The 21,943-nt window shown below is 40.0% G+C and overlaps 1 protein-coding gene across 2 annotated transcripts in view; it reads right to left on the bottom strand.

The window, feature by feature from the left end:
* Positions 1 to 21,943, bottom strand: part of CHRNB4 (cholinergic receptor nicotinic beta 4 subunit) — a 55,398-nt gene that overhangs the window by 5,816 nt on the left and 27,639 nt on the right. Inside the window, exons 3-5 of one of the 2 annotated variants that reach the window (XM_082256592.1) lie at positions 20,945 to 20,989; positions 20,327 to 20,436; positions 15,731 to 16,696 (exon numbers count right to left, since the gene is read on the bottom strand). In XM_082256592.1, coding sequence (XP_082112718.1) covers positions 15,731 to 16,696; positions 20,327 to 20,436; positions 20,945 to 20,989 — 1,121 coding nt within the window. The remainder of the gene's footprint in view (positions 1 to 15,730; positions 16,697 to 20,326; positions 20,437 to 20,944; positions 20,990 to 21,943) is intronic. The other variant, XM_082256593.1, reaches the window with a different exon arrangement.

The raw sequence follows: 21,943 nt of genomic DNA, 5'->3' as shown, positions 1-21,943 counted from the left end.
AGGAAGTCAGGTAAATCTGTGAGTGTTGTCACAGATGGGAGATACGCTTCTGCTTGGTTTAGACAATTCACCAATTACTATAGGGTGTCGGCTGCAAAGGTAGCCAGGGAGGTTTGAGGAAGTTGAAAAACATCCTGCTATTCAGAATGAGGAAATCAAGGCCTCTATAATTTGTCCAGAGAAAGTCTATTGAGGGCTGTCTCCTGAAGCTGTGTGAGCTGGGGATAGGAGAGCAGTCAGGCGTATGCCTCCTGGAGCGATGTGCGCTGAGGAGGGTAAAAATGACTGAAGATGGGGCGCTCAAAACGCCTGAAAGCAGCAAAGATAGCTGAAATGAGAGACCGAATTCTATGGATGGAGGGGGTGTTACCGCCTGAACGAGCCCCATCCATGCCTGAACGGAGTCTGCTAAAGAGAAAGGTTGTTGTCCCTAGCAATACTGGGGCAAATGCGGATTTTCAGCGGAGCGTTGCAGCTCAACAACAGGCTCACCAAGAGAGCATGGCAGCTCACCAAGAGAGCATGACAGACTGGAAACAGAGATACCGGCAGCAGATGGAGGCCCTCGGTTTGGAGGAAACCGAGTATGTGAGCTTGCAACAGAGAATGGAGGAAAAGGAACAAGCCCTGGAGGTACACTTACAGTGGGAAGAAACCACTGCTCTTCTTTTTTCCGAGTTGAAAAGCCGTAGAGAGACTATAATAGAGAAAGATATCATCCTCATGGAAAAGGAAATGGAAATTCAGACTTTACAGGAACAGAATGTCTCTCTGAAAACTACCTTGTCTCTCAGCTACAAGGAGAAAAATGAGAGAGAGGCTAAATTACGTATAGACTGTGAAAATTGGAAAGCTGAAGCCCAACGTGTCCAGCAGCAGTTAAAGAAGAAAGAAGCCTGTGTGGCAGAATTACATTCTCATTCCCAGAAACTAGCCAATGAGTTGAAGGCTCTTATGCAGGGAAAAGGAGATTCTGAACACAAGAGGAAAAAAATAGAGGCACAGCTGTAGGAATCGCAAGTTAAGAAGACAAACCGACTGCAGGTTGAGTTGGACAATGTCACAAATCAGCTTTCTCAAACAGACAGCAAATCTAGAGAAATTGCCAAAGATTTCTCTATCTTGGAATCGCAGCTGCTCTTGCAGGAAGAGAGATGTCAAAGGCTGAGTTTGAGCACAAAACTCAAATGAATGGAAGATGAGAAAAATGGCGTCCTGGAACAATTAAAAGAGGAGGAGGAAGCAAAGAAAAACCTATCAGAGCAAGTCGCAACACTGCAAGCTCAGATAGCAGATATGAATAAACGAATGGAAGAAAGCATTTTTTCATTAGAGAGTGTTGAAGATGTGAAAAAGAAATTGCAGAAAGACCTTGAAGCTGCTAATCAACGCTATGAGAAAAAACAGCTGCTTATGACAAGCTTGAGAAGACCAAGACAAGACTTCAGCAGGAATTGGATGAACTGAGTGTGGATCTGGATCACCAGAATCAGATTGTGTTCAACCTGAAGAAGAAGCAAAAGAAGTTTGATCAGATGCTTGGTGAGGAGAAGACTGTGTCTGCAAAATATGCAGAAGAACGTGACCGTGCAAACGCAGAGGCTCGGGAGAAAGAGAGCAAAGCCCTGTTCTTGGCTCGCTGCTTGGAGGAAGCTCTAGAGCAGGGGTGGGGAACCTACGGTTCGGGGGCCGTATGCAGCCCCCAAAGTCATCTGGTCCGGCCCCCCATGCAGCTGAGTCTGTGTCTCTCAGCTGATCTGTCAGAATGGAGCCAATGCTTCCTGTATAGTTCCTGCTCCGTTATGACAGTCTGAGTGAGTCACAGGCGGAGTGATATCAAATGCACTCCGCCTGTGACCAATACAGGAAACATCACCTCTTCCTCCAGCGTTGCGCTGCTACACTTCTCCTAGCCAGCATTTCCCGCCAGCAGCACACACAGCAGTATCAGCCAGAGCCAGCAGTACCCACAGCAGAGCCAGCAGTACCAGCCAGAGTCAGCAGTACCTACAACAGTACCAGCCAACAGTACCTACAGCACAGTACCAGCCAGCAGTACCCACAGCAATACCAGCCAGCAGTACAAGCCAGCAGTACCAGTCTGAGCCAGCAGTACCCACAGCAGTACCCACCTGAGCCAGCAGTACCAGCCAGCAGTACCCACAGCACAGTACCAGCCATCAGTACCAGCCTGAGTCAGCAGTACCCACAGCAGTACCAGCCAGCAGTACCCACAGCAGTATCAGCCTGAGCCAGAAGTACCATCCAGCAGTACTTATAGCACAGTATAAGCCAGCAGTACCCACAGCAGTACCAGCCAGCTGTACCCACCAGCAGTACCAGCCAGCTATACCCACCAGCAGTTCTTTTCAAAACTTACCACCACAAAAAAGTCGACTGCGCTTCAGACTGACCGACGCAAACCTGGAAAACCTGTTGCGAGTAGCAACATCATCAATACCAGCTAACATCACACACCTCACCAAAGAGAAGCAGTTGCAGCCACCACATTAACCGTGAGTTAATTAAATGTTTGACCAAATATAACAGGCAAATTTTTAAGGTGATAATTTTGTACGGCCCCGAATGGTTTTATAAATACCCAAGGAGTGGGGATTTGACTGAGGTGGGATTTGAGCTGGGGGGCGGGATTTGGGGTGGGGGAAAACATTTGTGCTGGCAGGGGGGATTGGAACTAGGAGTTAGTGGAATATGTGCATTATTGTTTGGGAAGAATTTTGACTTGAAGATGGAATTTATGTTTTTTATGTATGACGGAATGTTTGTGTTCACTAATCATGATTTTCATGTATTTTTTCTGAAAATATTATTTTGACATTTTTGCAGGGGGGGGGGTGCCCGGAGTTGGGATGCATTGTCCCCTGGATATTTCTGACATAAAAGACACAAGGAACCCAGGCTAATTCCATTTTATCTCATTATATTGTTACAATGAAAGGCTGCCTACCTCTGAAAACTCCTACGTACACAAACATTCAATTCAGAGATAACACCCTGGCTTTTTTTAGCTAAAGTGGGCAAATCTCGTGTTTATGGGAAGCAGCCAATACTCTCAGACAAGCTGAAGGAACATACAAGAAATAGCAGTTGTACCTTTTGGAATTAATGTAATTCCGTTAACTTTGATAATCTAGTAATCTTCCCCTCCATAGCATAAATATGCATGTGACGTGTACATATATCACAGTGACTTGAAAGACAAGTATGAGGGCAGCTGGATCATGCATGGACATCTGAAAGCCCCCTAATTGGTATGGCCTAATTTTGTGATCTGTGATAAAGCAAAGGATTGATCCAGTTTAGAAAGCTTCTGATTCTTTCTTTGATTATCCAACAACTATGAAGTGGTAGGGCTTATCTAAGTATTTTAAATGTAATGCAATCATGTAGACCCTTGAACTACATAACTATTGGTAAATCTAATAGATATGGTGCAATCAGGTTGTATAGTATTTGTCATTGTCAACCTTCAACCTTCAAAGCAAAGTGAACAGTGTGTATGTACATATATATATATAAGCATGTTGTATCCCTACAGCCAGAATTGCCAAGTGGCAAATGGACAGTTTTCCCCCATGCTCTGTGGAGCTTCGGGTTGTTACATACAGGATTGCTCCTGGGGGGTGGGCAGAACTTTGTCTAACTTGGAGCCTACCTGGCCCGGGAACACTTGGAGTAGTCGTTCTCTAAAGTATTTCAACCCTTCTATCTCTCCCTGTTTATCAATCCTAGAAAGAGTGCTAACGTTTCTGTAAATGAACATTTTAAGTATAGATTTGTTTCAATAAAAATTTGAGCTAAACAGTCGGTGGCAGAACATAACCACATTATGAGAAAAGAAGAGCTTGTTGCCTGCCTCTATGAACACTACCCAAAATGTTTGGAATCATGGTACACCTGGATCAAGTTTTCCACTTCTTTATCTGCACTTTATTTATTTATTTAAATTATATATAAGTTATTCAAGTATGCGATGCATACTAGTACATTATGACATTAATTTGCACAATGTTTTTTTTTTTGTGGTTTACTACCACTTTAAGTAGCTCAGTTGCATAGGAATAAAATCCTCCATCCAATGTAGCCCTAAGACTTGGCATCAAGTAACTAGGAAATCTAAAATATGCATATATTGGAAAACTTTTTATGGATCTATAAAATGTATTTAATGCTACATGGGGAGCACTAATAAATTACATTTATAATATTAACAACTGCAATAGCTGTGCAGTGAAGCAGGAAAAGGGTAAGCGGAGGCAGCTCTGTATCTCACTAAAGAAAGAAAGGGATGTAAGTCCTAATTTGGGCTAGTTTTCACAGGCTTTCTTTATTGCATACACCCCTGACTGAGCGCGCCTACTTTATGCTTACCCTCAACACACATTGGCCGATGTGTCCCTATAGAGAGATTTTCACTGTGGTTAACACAGATGTCAAGATGATTAGATACAGTGCATTCGGAAAGTATTGACAGAGCTTCACTTTTTCCACATTTTGTTATGTTACAACCTTTTTCCAAAATGGATTAAATTCATTATTTCCCTCAAAATTCTACAAACAATACCCCATAATGACAATGTGAAAGAAGTTTGTTTGAAATCTTTGCAAATTTATTAAAAATGAAAAAACAAAAAAATCACATGTACATAATTATTCACAGCCTTTGTCATGACACTCAAAGTTGAGCTCAGGTGCAACCTGTCTATATAAGGTCCCACAGTTAACACTGCATGTCAGTGCACAAACCAAGCCATAAAGTCCAAGGAATTGCCTGTAGATCTCCTAAACAGGCTTGTATCGAGGCACAGATCTGGGGAAGGGTACAGAAATATTTCTGCAGAATTGAAAGTCTCAATGAGCACAGTGGCCTCCATCATCTGTAAATGGAAGACGTTTGGAGCCACCAGGGCTCTTCTTAGAGTGGGCCACCCGGCCAAACTGAGCAATCAGGGGAGAAGGGCCTTAGTCAGAGAGGTGATCAAGAACCCGATGGTCACTCTGACAGAGCTCCAGCATTTCTCTGTGGAGAGAGGAGAACCTTTCAGAAGAACAACCATCTCTGCAGCACTCCACCAATCAGACCTGTCTGGTAGTGTGGTAAGGCGGAAGACACGCCTCGAGGAATGTAAAAGAGATGACAGCCCGTCTGGAGTTTGCCAGAAAGCACCTGAAGGACTCTCAAACCATGAAAAACATAATTCTCTAGTCTGATGAAACAAAGATTGAACTCTTTGGCCTGAATGACAAGTGAATGGCCTGAATGGAGGAAGCCAGGCACTGCTCATCACCTGGCCAGTACCATCCCTACAGTGAAGCATGGTGATGGTAGCATCAAGCTATGGGGAAGTTTTTCAGCGGCAGGAACTGGGAGAGTAGTTAGGATCGAGGGAAAGATCGAGGGAAAGATGAATGCAGCATGTGCAGATGTGTAGAGTGATCCTTGATGAAAACCTGCTCCAGAGCACTCTGGACCTCAGTCTGGGGCAAAGGTTCATCTTCCAACAGGACAACAACCCTAAGCACATAGGCAAGGAGTGGCCCAGCCAGAGTCCAGACTTGAACCTGATTAAACATCTCTAGAGAGATCTGAAAATGGCTGTGCGCTGACACTCACCAGTCAACCTGATGGAGCGTGAGAGGTCCTGCAAAGAATCGGAGAAACTGCCCAAAAATAGGTGTGCCAAGCTTGTAGTATCATACTCAAAAAGACTGGAGGCTGTAACTGGTGCCAAAAGTGATTCAACAAAGTATTGAGCGAAGGATGTGACACTTACGTACATGGGATTTTTTTCGTTTTCTTTATTTTTAATAAATTTGTAAAGATTTCAAACAAACGTCTTTCACATTGTCATTATGGGGTGTTGTTTGTAGAATTTTGAAGAAAATAATGAATTTAATTTATTTTGGAATAAGGCTGTAACATAACAAAATGTGGAAAAAATTAAGCGCTGTTAAAACTTTCCGGATGCACTGTACATTACGAATGCATATTCTCTTCAAAGCTTTTTAGATGAGTAAATGATAAGTAAGTGGTAAAAACATTTATCAATGTGTGATCATAAAAAAAAACATTTTCTATGTATAGAAAAATAATATATAGAACCGGCACTAAATCAACCCCAATAAATAATAAATCAAACAATATATAATATAATACATATAAATGGAGTACTAAGCTGAGTAACGACAGAATGCATAAAAATAAAAGTGGTGTGGTGATGTGCACAGTGACAATGCTGTCAAAAAAACCACAATAAATATCAATAAATGATAGATAAAAGCACATATATATCATAAATGCATTGCTAAATAGATACAAAAGACTGTGGTAAAGTGCACAGTGCATAAAGGTGCATAAATAATATAAGCACAAATGGTAATAGTGACAAAAAAAATCACTGAAGAGACAGTGAGTAGTGAAAAGCAGATCCAATAAGGAATGGACTGATCACAATATCAGTGATAAAAGTGCACAATATAAATAAAATCAGTGGTAGAAAAGCCAAGAAAAAATGAATACAACCCAAAAGGGAAGTAAAAAATGAATAAGTAGAGGTAAAAAATGGCAGAGAACAACAAAAAGAATTAAAAAAAGGGTAAAGATGAATGGAGATAAAAAAAACATATAAAATGTTCATAAGTTTATCAAGACAGTTCATCTGAAAAAAGTTCATAAAAAAAAAAAGTATTTAGCTTTTAATGGCCGACGCATATAGTCGTTAGGTGGTCGGTAAGTGGTTGCATGTATATGGCAAACAGGTGACGATGACTGATGGGGTGACAGGTGACGATGACTGATGGGGTGACAGGTGACAATGACTGATGGGGTGACAGGTGACGATGACTGATGGGGTGACAGGTGACGATGATTGATGAGGTGACAGATGACGATGATTGATGAGGTGACAAGTGACGATGATTGATGGGGTGACAGATGACAATCACTGACGGGGTGACAAGTGACGATGATTGATGGGGTGACAAGTGACGATCACTGATGGGGTGACAAGTGACGATGATTGATAGGGTGACAGATGACGATGACTGATGGGGTGACAGGTGACGGTGATTGATGGGGTGACAGGTGACGGTGATTGATGGGGTGACAGGTGACAGACGATGGTCACCGATGGGTGACAGGTGACGGGCGATGGTGCACGGCGGTACTGATGGCAGTCTCTGGTGACCAGTGAACTTTAGGCTACGTTCACATGTGAGCGTAGCGATCGCGGGCAGAATCACTGCGATTCTGCCCACGATCCAGAAATCATTGCAAATCGCGGGGCGCCTGTGCGTTGCCCGTGATTTGCAATAGCACCGCAAACGCTGTGCGATGTTGCCGCGATTTCCACCTGCCGAATCGCAGTAACATCGCGCAAACAACGCATGACACCCCAAAGAAGCTCTTGTACCTTTTTTGGGCGGAACACAGCTAGTCACCGGCAGTAGTAAACAGTCACTGACAGTGACTGTTTACTATGTGATCGGCTGTGAATCCATTCACAGCCGATCACAAAATGTAAACACAGAGCAGTAACTCACTGTTACTAGCTCTTCTCCCCTCACACAGTTTCCCTCATCTGAAAGCGGTCGGCTTTCAGATGAGGGTGGTCCCAGTGGCGGATTCGCCGCGGAATTACCCTTACGGTGCAGGGGAAGAGGTGCCCCCCCCCCTCCCGCAGCGTCCCAGACATTTTCCCAGGTTTAAAGGGACGCTTTTTTTTTTTTTTTTTTCCTTTTTCAACAATTTTTTTTTCTTTTTTAGTGTAGTTGTGAGGTCTTTTTGACCCCAGATCTCACAATAAAGAGGACCTGTCATGCCTATTTCTATTACAAGGGATGTTTACATTCCTTGTAATAGGAATAAAAATGATCAAAACATTTTTTTTTAAACTGTGTAAAAATAAAAAAATAATAAATAAAATAAATAGGAAAAAAAAAAATTAAAGCGCCCTGTCCCCGTTAGCTCGCGCGCAGAAGCAAAGGCATACGCAAGTCCCGCCCACATATGTAAACGGTGTTCAAACCATACATGTGAGGTATCTCCGTGATCGTTAGAGCGAGAGCAATAATTTGAGCCCTAGACCTCCTCTGTAACTCTAAGCTGGTAACCTGCAGATATTTTTAAAATGTTGCCTATGGGGGTTTTTAAGTACCAATGTTTGGCGCCATTCTGTGAGCATGCGCAATTTTGAAGCATGACATGTTGGGTATCTAATTACTCAGCGTAACATTATCTTTCACATTATGGAAAAAGATTGGGCTAAATTTACTGTTTTCTTTTTTTCAATTAAAAAAAGTGAATTTTTTTGAAAAAAATTGCATTTGGAAGACTGCTGCGCAAATATGGTGTGATAAAAAATATTGCAACGATCTCCATTTTATTCTCTAGGGTCTCTGCTAAAAAAAAATATATAATGTTTGGGGGTTCTAAGTAGTTTTCTAGCAAAAAAAATGATTTTAGCTTGTAAACACCAAGTGTCAAAAATAGGCCCAGTCTTAAAGTGGATAAATGGACAACTTTGTGAAAAGTGCTACTTGGATGTTAGGCCTCTATATGTGGCTAGGCTGTGTAAAAGTGTTACACATGTGGTATCGCCATACTCAGGAGGAATAGCAGAATCTATTTTGGGGTGCAATTTTTGCTATGTACATGCTATGTGTTAGAAATATTGCATAAATGGACAGCTTTGTGTAAAAAAAATGCGTTTTCATTTTCTTTCCACATTTTCCAAAAACTTGTGGAAAAAAATGACATATTCAAAAGACTCATTATGCCTCAAAAATTATACGTTGGACTGTTTGCTTTCCAAAATGGGGTCATTTTATGGGGGTTTCCATTGTCCTGGTGCTCCAGGGCCTTCAAAAGTGCGATAGGTTGTCAGGAAATTATATGTGTAATTTGTGCTCCTAGAATGCCGGACGGTGCTACTTGGATGTTAGGCCTCTGTATGTGGCCAGGCTGTGAAAAAGTCTCACACATGTGGTATCGACATACTCAGGAGGAGTAGTAGAATGTGTTTTGGGGTGTAGTTGCAAGTATACATATGCTGTGTGAGAGAAATAACCTGTTAATACGTCAATTTGTAAAAAAAAAAAAAATAAAAAAAAAAATCTTCATTTTGCAAAGAGTTGTGGGAAAAAATTACAACTTCAAAAAACTCCCCATGCCCCTTATTAAATACCTTGGAATGTCTACTTTCCAAAAAGGGGTCATTTGGGGGGTATTTGTACTTTCCTGACTTTTTAGTGTCTCAAGAAATGAGATAGGCCTTCAGTACATCAGGTGTGATCAAGTGTGATAAATTTTCAATGATTAGCACCATAACTTGTGGACTCTATAACTTTCACAAAGACCAAATAATATATACTTATTTGGGTTATTTTTACCAAAGATAAGTAGCAGTATAAATTTTGGCCAAAATTTGTGAAGAAAAATTACTCATTTGCAAAATGTTATGACAGAAACAAAGAAAAATGCGATTTTTCTCAATATTTTCAGTCTTTTTTTATTTATAGCACAAAAAATAAAAAACCCAGTAGTGATTAAATACCATCAAAAGAAAGCTCTATTTGTGTGAAAAAAAAGGACACAATTTTTTTATGGGTACAGTGTTGCATGACTGAGTAATTGTCATTCAAATTGTGAGAGCGCTGAAAGCTGAAAATCAGTCTGGGCAGGAAGGGGGTGAAAGTGCACTGTAGGCAAGTGGTTAAGGGGTGAACACTACAAACGTGCTAAACTGGTTTGCCTCTTTGGACATGTGCATACAAAGATTGAACTGTTTAAAACAAGTTACTGTGTGCAGTAGCAGCCCTGAGCCTGTTTTATTTTTTATCAGCAGGCTCTGGGCTTTTAGGTAAAAGTCATCTAAATGGCTGTGACGCTGCCTGATTACTTTTACCTGACCAGCGAGTGCTGACTGCCTGTTGCCCATTCCCAGTGGTTCTTGGGCTTTCCCACTACTCCTAGGAGCCAGAGGCCACAATAGTTTAAGTCAGGATAAAAAGAAACATCAGCTACCCAATCCCCTTTGCAGTACTGTGAACCTGAAGTGCTCAGTTCTGAGCACTTCTGGTTCAAAGCTGTCAAAATCCCAGCTAAAAAGCCATTTCAATGCTTGGTTGAATGGAGCAGAGGATAGGGGAGACATTATGTCTTCATAAAAAGCATCTGTCACCTGCCCAATACTATCACTTACTGCTTGCTAGCCCCCTTGTTATAGAAATAAAGTTAGATAAAAAATATCATCCTGTGCACATCCACAAATGCAAAGTTGAAAATGCAATTAAGTTTTAAAGGCAATTAAGGCTTACTCACTAAGGCATACAAATATTTTCTGCACATTAAATCTGGAGATCTACTCATGTAAAATCCACAGCTGTACCCTATTTTTGTCTGTGCGCAGCTAAACGCAGCACACATTTTTGTAGATGCAGCTGTTTTTATGGGCTTCAATAGTGCTGCATTTAGATGAGTATAAAACTATCTGCTTTTGTTGAGGAAAAAAAAAACATTCCCCTCTGGGGGATCTCTGTACATTGCAGGGATTTAAACAAACTTTGTTACAGATTCCTACCTTTTGGTATTCTGAAGAAATTATTGTTTGTTCCTCTGTGCCTCTGTGGTTTCATAATGATCTATCAGCTGTGGCAGCTGCAGGGCTCTAATGAAGAAAGCTACTGGGCCTGCATCCCTTTAGACGTATTCTTATTGGGAGTATCCCACCAAAAATTAGATTTTTGTTGCAGGGGATGCCAGAAATCTGACTTGTATCTTAGGCAGACTTCTGGGAAAATTGGTGAGCCAATCACACAAGTAGGAAATTATGTTTTTGGGGTGTGGTCAGTGCACATTCTGTGTACAGAACAACTCCAGGTAGCCATATTTCATTGCGTTTTCAGAATATTACAACAGCTGCAGATTGGAAAGGAAATACGCTATATTGTTTTTTCTTTATTTGATGATTTTATTCCCCCACGAAAGTGGAGTTACCTTTTAAGCATCCAAATATAGTGTTTTTTCTGCCCATGTAAATGAGCTCCAAAGCTTCACCTATTACTAATTTGGAGTGCCATCATTTTTCACCAAGCGCACAGAGTTTTGAGGCATGACATATTTGTTATCTATTACTCTATTCTTCTTTATCTTTTATTTAAAACAGAAAAATGGGGATTAAATTGTGTTTGTGTGCAATCAAATTTATAAAATGTTTTTTTCTGAAAGAAAAATAATTTTGATAAACAGTTACGCAAATATTGTGAAAAAAAATTGCAACTACCATCTTTTTATTCTACAGGGCCTCTGTTTTCAGAATATACAGTATACAGTTTAAATTGTGCTGGGAGTTTTACGTAATTTTAAAGCCAAAAATGCAGATTTTACCATGTGCATGAAAATTGAAAAAGTTACTCTAGAGGAGAAGTGGTTAAAGTGAAAAAGGTATTTAAGGTGTAATTACTGTGCTGCCTGTATCCATCAGTTCAATGTTAATGGTATCCCCAATAACCACAAAGAGAAACAAGTCTCTGTTATGAGATGTCATCGCTAAGTGCCTAAAAGCAGAAGAGCTTGCATGGGTTCAGGAAACAGTAAGTAATGCTTGCTATGAACTCACAGGTAGCGAATTTAGAGCATGATATATTAAAGGAGAAGTACACATGCCTGGAGGGCACCAACACTGAGAGTCTGAGTCGGCTGCTCCCGCCCCCTCCACAGTCCAGCGCTCCAGTGAGTGGGGGGGGGGGGTCAGAGCAGAGAGCAGTGACCAACAGTCAGCTCTCTGCTCAAGGAGCTGTGAGAACCGAGTGATCGGTGGTGTTTGATCACTTGGTTTCCAGTGTTAGAGCCGGCGGGGGATGGATGCAGCATCGGAATGCATCCAGCTAGGTAAGTATGATTCTTTAAAAAAAAAAAAAAAAGGCATACTTCGCATTTAAAGAGTGCAGTGTAGTGATCTTGGGACTACTTTGCTATTGCTCCTACTGCTGCATCTGAGCCAATGAGGAGTGGGAGCAGAGAAAGCCTTGACTCTCAAGAACATCGCTGGATTGAAATCCGGCTCAGGTATGTATTCAGGGGGACTGCTGGGGAAGCTGCGTGTAGAAGGTTTTTTTACCTTACTGTACTGCTGCCTTTACAACCACTTTATTATAAGTTTCTGACTTCAGAAGTAAGTCCTGCCCACAACTGCCATTGAAGTGACACTAAATGATATCCTTATTTCCAAAAATAATTCATTCACATCCACTGCTTAATGACCCTGCAATCTATTTTTCATGAAATTGTTTCTTACTGTGTTTTTTGGGCCTCCTTGTAACATCTTCTGCTAGCTCTGAAACCTGTCTTTACCCCCCTCACTTTTATTTTTATTTTTTTTAAAACAGTGCATTTTAATTGCTGTCATGTGTATTGCTCCATGTACACTACAAATCCAAGAGTCCATAACCTATCTATACTGAGCAAGAAAGGATGACTACGTTCCTATATGCAGTAGCACCATGGAGAATGAATACAGCCACACTCACACAGTGGTCTCCAAACTGCCGCCCTTTGCTTGCTTTTACCTCACCCTTGGGGCATTATTTCCCCCACTGTCAGTAACAGTGCAGCTCAAAGACAATAGAACAGCAGCGTGGGATCTTCATTAGCTTAGTAGTATGCATTTTTTAAATAAAACAAAATAGTATACTCACATTAAACATTATTGACATGGAAAACAGTAGATCCACAAGAGGAGAGATTCCATCAGGCTGTAGTAAGCATTAGTTAGACCCGCTTACCCACCGGCATGGAAGGGAGCTCAGATCTGACAGCCAGCAGGTAAGCAGGACTAACTGATGCTTAGTACAGCATGATGGGATCTTGCCCTTGGCGGATCTACTGTTTTCCATGCCGAATGTCAAGAATTTTCAATGTGAGTATACTATTTTGTTTTATTTAATAAATTCATACTACTATGCTAATGATCTTGCACTACTGTTCTATTGTCTTTGAGCTGCACTAGATCTTCTTGGATCTCTACTGGTAGCTGCAGGATTCTTCTCAGTGTGAACCCAAGCCATTAATCCTATACCTTGTTGATGCATTGGATTTTGGACACTGAAAGTTGAGACTTGTAGTGCACTGGACTGTTTTGTGATTTGTACATTATGTCAACAACAGTGTTTGCCACTGATACTGACAATGGGGCACTATTCCTCCCACTGACAATGATGGGGCACTATTTATCCCACTGATACCAACAATGGGGCACTATTCCTCCCATTGATACCAATGATGGGGCATTATTACTTCCCAAATACCAATGATGGGGCATTGTTTATTCCCACTGATGCCAGAACATTTTCTTTTCCCACTGGCTACAGTCCAGCCCCCCTAGAGTTTGAAGGACAGCAAACTGGCCCTTTGTTTAGAAAGTTTAAAGACCTCTGCTCTAACAGAAAGTCTTGAGGTGGAGAGCAGTAAGTGTCCCACCTCTAGCACTAACTAGAGCGCCGGGCTGAAGGGGGACGGGTGCAGCTAGGTGAGTCCAACAGTATGGTCAGGATCCTTCCATAGTCTGGAACAGCTCTGTGATGACGGCCAACAGTGGGCTTTAGCCTGCTTTTGGCTGTTTCTGGGTCACAGAAGAGCAAAAGAAAGTGCACCCCTGTGACCCAGAAGAGAATTATGGTCAAAAAAGTTACTTCTATTTTAAAGATCATGATACCCCAACGTTTCATATTCCTGATATGAGTCTGTGGTACCATGCACTTGCATTAAAAAGTACCCTGTTGTCTTTGTATTACTTACCTTGTGTGAAATACCTGGTGACCATGCCAGTCCCCCTTCTTTCCTATTTTAAATTGGTCATGCCAAGCATAGAAGCACATCCTTCTGGCTGCGCTGGGAGCACAGTCTGCCTGTCCTCCAATGATCATACTTGTGCTTACATGTCCCCTACACAGCCCTTCACTGGGAAGATCGGTGTAATGCTCTTTCTCTCCCTCTTGCTGACATGCTCCTCCCTCCCGCTGCAGTCTCCACCCACACCTCTCTAAGCTCCTTATGCAGCTGAGAAACAAGGTTGTGATCACTTATAAAATTAGACCCAGGTCTGCATATGAATGGCTTTTCAGCCAATTCCTAGTCTTGGGAGAGAGTGACCAGCAGGGGGCTGAGAGGGGTATAAATTGTCTGGGACCCAGAAGAGAGGCCTCTTGTTCCTGGGGGAGAAAGACCCAGCCTGAGGGCTGTGGCATCCCTGGCAGACTACCTGCAGCTGCTAGAATCCTTCTTTGGGGTCCCAGCTTTTGCTTTGGTTGGGGGACCTCTGGCCTAGCCTCCTGAATATTTGCAGAAAGCTCAGCTAAGGATCCAGGACACAGGCAATTTAGGTACAAAAACTGGAGACTTTCTTTTGCTGCATTTGGGAGAGCTTTTTCTCAGAAGATCCAGGACTATACTCCTATTGGGGAGTCCCTGTTTAGTACCAGTTTTCTTTCACTTTAAAGGGTGTGCCTGAGTAGTTCAGATTTAGTGTCCTCCACTACAGTTTTTTTGTCGTTTATTGCAGTATTCCAAAGCTCACCCTCACCCTATCCCAGTTTTTGTAGGCAAATAAACTGTAAAAAGACATGTACAGCCTGTTCTCTCACTCAAGTGACTGTGAACTACCGAGTGTCTGGCTGCCGTGTGCCTATCAACCAAAGGAAACAGCCAGACCAGTCTCGGGTCTGTGCTACATATACAGTACGTATACGTATACTGTGCTACATATACACACAAATGCTCTTCCTTTACATATCTATATTAAATCAAATGGGTTGCTTTACAAGGTAAGAGTTTACATATGCTTTAAGAAAGCATACTAGAATAGATTTTGTTTTTTTAAAGCAGAGTTTAGTATCACTTTAACCTAGATGTCAGGGAAGTCAGGATTCTAGTAACCATGAGAAACTAAATCTGAGGTGTACATGAGAGGGTTTTCTGATCAATAAACCTAACAGCACACTACTTTTGGAACATATCATCATATACTTATCAAGGGGAAACATGAATTTTTAAGACACCACATAGAGAGATTCTAATTTCTTTAAAAATATTCATAATTTTTTTAAATAGCCAATAATATATTTTACCCCGGACAAATCACAAAATCCTGTAAGAATGCGGAGTCTTATTTTTGTGGTTTTTACATGAGTCTTTTCACTCCATGGTTTACTTTGAACAAAGAACAAAAACCCATAAGTACTTGTGGTCTTGTTATTGTGGTTTTAAATCAGCTTTTTCACTCCATATAAACCATAAAGTGAAAAAGCTGATGTAAAACCACATCAAGACCCTTTGTTCTTATGGGTTTTTGTGTTTTGTCAAAAGTAATTTATTTTAATGGGTATTTAAATAAATGATGAATGTTTTTAAAGAAATATGAACCTCTCTGTGTGATGCCTTAAAAATCTCTATTTCCTTTTGGTTAGTATATGATGTTAGCATTCTGGATGTGGTACCTTCTACCACAAAATATTTCTGTTTAGGGTACTTGTGGAACCTTCTATTGCGCAGAATATTTACTTTTCAAAATTTAAAATGGTTGACAAGTTCACTTTAATCTGGTCAGTAGCCTATCCTGGCATTTTTGAGGGCTGCCATAGATCAACTCCTGTCCTTTGCTACAACAACACAAGCATACTATACAAATGCGAAAATGGCTTCACACACATGAACACGGCACTTACACTTTGGTCTTCATCATCACTCTTCATATGATCGGCTATGAAGCTTACACCCTCCATTGCTTCTTGAACTTGTGGAGAGAACTTTTTTGAGTGCCTGTTTCTGATATCTTGGTTTCTATGTTGTTCATTAGAAGGTTGATCATTAAGTCTCTGATCACATGTCTTTGCAGTAGCAGCATTTACAAAGTAGCCAGAGTTTCTACATGACTCAAGCTGGGTATTCCTCTGGTAACCGCGGAGTTTCTGATTACATGTGTTATTTTCTGGACGTTTCATGAAAAGGCATGCTGGGAGTTTTTCCAGAAAACAATTTTTTACCCAAATCGGCATTGTGTGTGTACTAGGAGACCTATGGTGGACATTAAGGACGCAGACACTAGTGACAATAGAAAATGTCACCAGAACCATGGTGAACATCAGGTACTTTCCAATAAGCGGGACATCAAGGGAAGTTGGTGGAACAATCTTAGAAATTAAAAGCAAAAATACAGTCAGGGCTAGTAACACCGAAATACACAAGGTCATCTTCTGTCCGCAGTCTGATGGAAGATAAAACACAAGTATTGCCAATGAAGTAATAAGAATGCAAGGTATGATCAAGTTGATGGTATAGAAGAGAGGCTTTCTTTTGATGATGAAATCATAGGTTACATCAACATATTTTGGATCAAGTGGGTTGACTGTTCTCCTTCCTGGCAATTTTATAATATCCCATTCACCACTTGGAGTAAAGTCATCCATACTGGCCGAGTCTGTACTAAGAACGAGGTCAATCTCTGTGTAATCATAAGTCCACGAACGGAATTTCAAAGTGCAGTTCTGTTGGTCGAATGGGAAATGTTTGACTTCTATCTTGCATGCACTCTTGTAAATGGCAGGAGGCAGCCAATAGATGCTGCCATTGTTTTGTACGATTGCATTGGTGAACAGGGAGACTTCATATGTACCGTCAGCACTGACAAAAATGAATAACACACATCAGAGAAAATGATAAACACAAAACAGGCAAATCTCTGATGAGCATGGATTATTACATAATGAAATATTCATATATATGAGAGCCAGACCACAAATAATAACACTGATAATACACTGAAGTATTATTATTACAAATATGATATATATAATTCATTAATAATGGTTGCACTGATTTCCCTCTCTGTGTTTACTAGTTTGTTTAAAAGATGTTTTTTTTAAAAAAACAAGGAGGCAAATTCAATTTTTTTCAAACCAGTGAGACATTCTTAAATTTAAAGTAGTAATAAACCCAGAAACAAAAATTGTATTATATTGCAGCTTATCATATCATATATATAGTGACTGCAACAGTGTTGATTTTTTTTTTCTTTTTTTCTCCTTTTCACCTAGTAAATCCAGCCAGTAACTCTGCTATTTTTCAACTTCCTTAGAGACAAACCATTTACCATTGACAGGGGTGCTTATAATGATCAACTTTTTTAATTATTTATGTAAAACCATTATCCCAAAAGTAAAAAGAAACTGTTTTTGTGACTGTTTCAAATTTGTTAGGTGAAGTTAATGTCTCCAGGACTCCTGAAATAGCCCTGTTCTGAAAATGTGATGTAGAATTATCTAAATATAAATAAAAATTGATAACCTACATGATTTTGGCAGCCAGGATTGCCATAGCTAAATGTTGGAATCCACCGACAATATCCTTTAAATGTGCCAAGCATAAACTGAACTGGATAATGAGCAATGATAAATTGTCATCTATTCTCCTATTATCTGTACTTACATTTTCTTGTGGTCACTTGGTATATTTACACTGTTGACTGTGGAAACATCTTTATACCTTTAATTCACTATTACTTGACCCTATATGTAATTTTCATGCTAAACTGCCTCTCGATCCTGGGGTGTGCACCCCCAGAGGGATTCGACTCAAGATTTTTTCATATTGATATTATGTGTCTTGACCGTACTCATATTCCAAGTGCCTACTCTGTTATTTTGTTATTTTTCAATTGCTAAGTGAGCCTGTTTGTTACTTGAAACCTTAAAGAGGAAGTCAACTCTATGCAATAATTTGTATCTATAGGTAAGCCATAATAAGGCTTTCCTATAGGCACTGTAAATATCTCCTAAACATGTACTGTTTAGCAGATATTTACATTGCATGCAGCCAATGATGTCAGCAGCGTATGCGCTCTAAAGGAACGGCCACTCATTCTGTTCCTTCAGATACCTGTGCCATGATGACGTCACTCCTGCGCATGCACTGAGAGCCATCAATCACGGCACAGGTATCTGAAGGAACAGCAGGACAGCTCTGGTCTGTCACACAGCTGAAGCACGCAGACCATAAATTAAGACTGGGAGAAGATTGCACTGCCTCCAGCGATTACATCACATCACTGGAGGATTTTGTTTTCAGGTAAGTTTCACATAATTTGCTAATATGCGATGCATGCTAGCACATTATGCCTTTACCTTGTAGGTCCAAAAAAAACAACTGCTTTAACCTCCCTGGCGGTATGATTCTGTCGTGAATTACATACTAAAAGCGGTACAATTCTTTTCATGGAAATTTGGCGTTATGTATTATAGGCCTACAATTCTTAGTAATTACTGACTTAAATCTGACCAAAACAAGACTCTAGTAGACATCCCAGATGTGATAAATTTGAAACACAAACGCATGAATTATAATCGAATCAATAATATAATTTTATTATATAATATATAATATATATAATAAAATTATATTATTGATTAGATTATAATTCATGGGTTATATATTATATAAATATATGTGTGTATATATATATATATATATAATATATATATAACGCATGAATTATGATCGAATCAATAATATAATTTTATATATATATATATATATATATATATATATGTGTATATAGGTATTTATATATATATATATATATATATGTGTGTGTGAGCATATATATATATACACATATATACATATATATATATACATATATGCATATATATATATATGCATATATATATATATATATATATATATATATATATATATATATATATATATATGCATATATATATATGCATATATATATGCATATAATATATATAATATAAAATGTGTAATGTGTTTGTGTTTTGTGCAACTTTTTTTTTTTTTTTTTTGAATTTCCCTCCCTTGAATTTCCCTCCCTAGTTCCGCTCCCATGCAGCATTGCTGCTGCAGGGAACGGAACTAGGAAGTGATCACACCGACGGAGACCGACGGAGAGCGGCGGGGATCTCGGCTGGCGGTCACAGCAATGAGAGATCATCGCTGGATCGCCAGGAGAAGATAAGAGAACACCGCTGCGCTCTCTGCACATCCACCCCGAGCGTGACTCGGGGTTACCGATCCTGGTATGAAAAATCAACCCCGAGTCACGCTCGGGGTTACCGCCAGGGAGGTTAAAGGATTGAAATACAAAAAGTGTTAACTGGAGTTTGGCTTCACTTTGTTAGTTAAGTCCATCTAAATCTGCTTGCACATCATAAACTACCCTCTCCCCAGACTGACAATGCTAATGCCCAAATAGTGTTTCCATTGCCCCTCTATCCAGAATGGGGACACCTTAAGACAGGAAATGTGTTATTGGCTGGATCACCATATAAAATTAAAGTTTAAAAAGCCTAAAAAAAAAATGAATGCAACCACCACATTTAAGGATTGATAAACTGTTGCGTAAATTTAGCAACATTTAATACTGCTTTAATCTGATCTTGAAAAAATAAACTGCTACACGTAGTACAAACATCCTAATAGCTCAGCTTCTCTCTGGCTTATCACTGTCCAGTTAAGAGGCTACAGTTTGGAAAGTTGCATTTGTGAAATGTGATGAGTCATTATCTATTTCTCATGCCCACCCAAAATATATTCTTGCTCCACAGTTATGAAACATTCCCTTCCCTTAAGCTGGATACACACCATACAATTTTCTTTAGATTTTTTTCCTTTAGATTTACCAAAACAATATACTATGAGGTCACACCTAAACACTTTCAATTTGTATGCAATAATGGAGGCCCTTGCACTACATAGTTGAAGGCAAATCTAAAGGAAATCAAACAACAAAAGTTGTATAGTGTGTATCCAGCCTTAAAGTGATTCTATTTGATTTGTTGTATCCTGTCGATGGCCTGCCTTCCCTGCTTGGAAATCTTGTAATCTAAAAAAAAACTACTTTGTAGTCAGCATTTTAAATGCCGTGTTTAGCGGAATTTATGAGCGTTTTGGTTTAGAAGCTTTTTTTACAGATAACCTCAGTAGACCTTCCCAAATGCCCACCATGCAGGTAAGATCTCTCTCCCAGAAACTATACCCCACTACCTAAAAACTTCCTAATAAACTTCTACTACAAAAAATTAAAAAATCAAAACAAAGGTCTTGGTTACTTTAGTGTCTTCTGTAGTGTGTAAGGTGTGACCTGTAAGATTCTGTAGTGTTAAAGATTGTCATTAGTTTCTAAGTGAAACGTGTCCCAACATTTGGAGAAACACCATATTGCAGATTGGTCTTTATCATCATACATACTGGACACATTTATAAAATGAGTAAAGAAAATAAATTAATTACTTATTATAGAGTACGAGGTCAGGTAGCCAAATCTTTCGTGATGGGATACGAAGTTTCCTTATGCCATCGTATTCTGCTGGGTTCCAGGTCAGTCGGTAGTCCACCCACTCCTTCAGATGTAATACAGAATGCATTTTACTTTTAAATGGAGATTAAAGAGTATTGAGCAGTGTGAAAAATAATCTATTCATTATTCTTAAAAAAAAAAAATGAAATCATTTCATTAAATTTTTAGTTTTGTTTCTTAACGCCCCTATTAATAGCGCAAACAAGCCATGTTCCTCATGGACTTTCTGGACACAATCAGTTTCTCTTTTTACATTTGAAACATGTTACATAGGAATGTTGTGTTTTTATACATATTTCTTTCCTATGTTCAAAAATAAGAATTAAATGTTATGTTTCTTCATGCATGGCCACATTTGAAGTTTACCTGTCAGAAGTGCTTTTAATTTAGATGTATTTACAATAAAATAAAAATCTCCCTTTGTCTTTAAATAGGCACAATTTACGAGAAGCAGAACAGTTAAGCAAGTTTTTAAAATCGAGTTAACCGATGAATGAATTTTTATAAACTAAATATAAATACTGTGCGATGTGAAAATCAATTGTACTTGCCTGATTGAGCCACACATTAGTTGTCATAATTTGTTCCCGTTCATTCTACAACAAAGCAGATACACAAACTAAATACATCATCAGGTATTAAAAGCTGCATCTTGTATGTTTGTTAATCAGTAATTTATATGATTACCAGAACAGTGGGGTAGTTTTACTACTAAGTCCCCTTTCACACATGCGGACCGTTCAGATCCGCCTGTCAGTTTTTTAGGCGGATCTGAACGGATGCCCCATGCATCCCTATGGGGCAGTGGATGTCAGCGGAGACATCTCCGCTGACACCCGCTGCCATCCGATCCGATCCTGTCCGTCAAATCGGGACGGATGGAAACCCTATTTTCCCCGGATTGGGATCAGATGAGATCTCATCCGATTCCCCCATAGAGGACAACGGGGACCTGACAGCTCCGTCTCTGCACACAGAGCAGAGACCGAGCTGCCATCTGCCTGCTCAGCGGGGGATTGGCGGATCGATCCCCCGCTGAGAAAAACGGAGTCCGCCGACGGAACGGACAGTGTGAAAGGGGCCTAAGGCTTTGTTTACACTTGCAGTTGGGGGGCAGTAAAAATAGACAGTTGAGGTGCATTTTTACGGCCCCCAAACTACTCCCCCATTAGGCTGCAAATTCAGCAAGGGGGGGTTCGCATGTCACAGGCTAAAATTATCCTCCCATTGCGTACAGAAGCAATACTGCTTGCATATTCAAGTTAATGGGGCCACAGGATTTCTGCTTGCACAAAATTGGATGACTGATATCAGCTGAACTTTACTACATTCACTGGCTATGTGAAAATTCTCTTGCACAGTAAAAGTTCACTTTACTGCCTACAATCCTTTAGTAAATCGCCTTCAATAGAGCAAAAAAATTTAGAAATGTACACTAAAAATTGATTTGTATTAAGTGCACAATAGTCAGCTGTAAAAAGCATAGCCATAATTACTAATAACCATAGGGGCAAGTAGGACCCTACTCATTTCCAGTTTTAAAACGCCAT

Source organism: Pelophylax lessonae, assembly GCF_965119305.1.
Source record: "Pelophylax lessonae genome assembly, chromosome: 4".
In the NCBI taxonomy this organism is placed as follows: Eukaryota; Metazoa; Chordata; class Amphibia; order Anura; family Ranidae; genus Pelophylax; species Pelophylax lessonae.
Note: the sequence above shows the minus strand (reverse complement) of the source record. Positions and strands in the feature narration are given on the sequence as shown.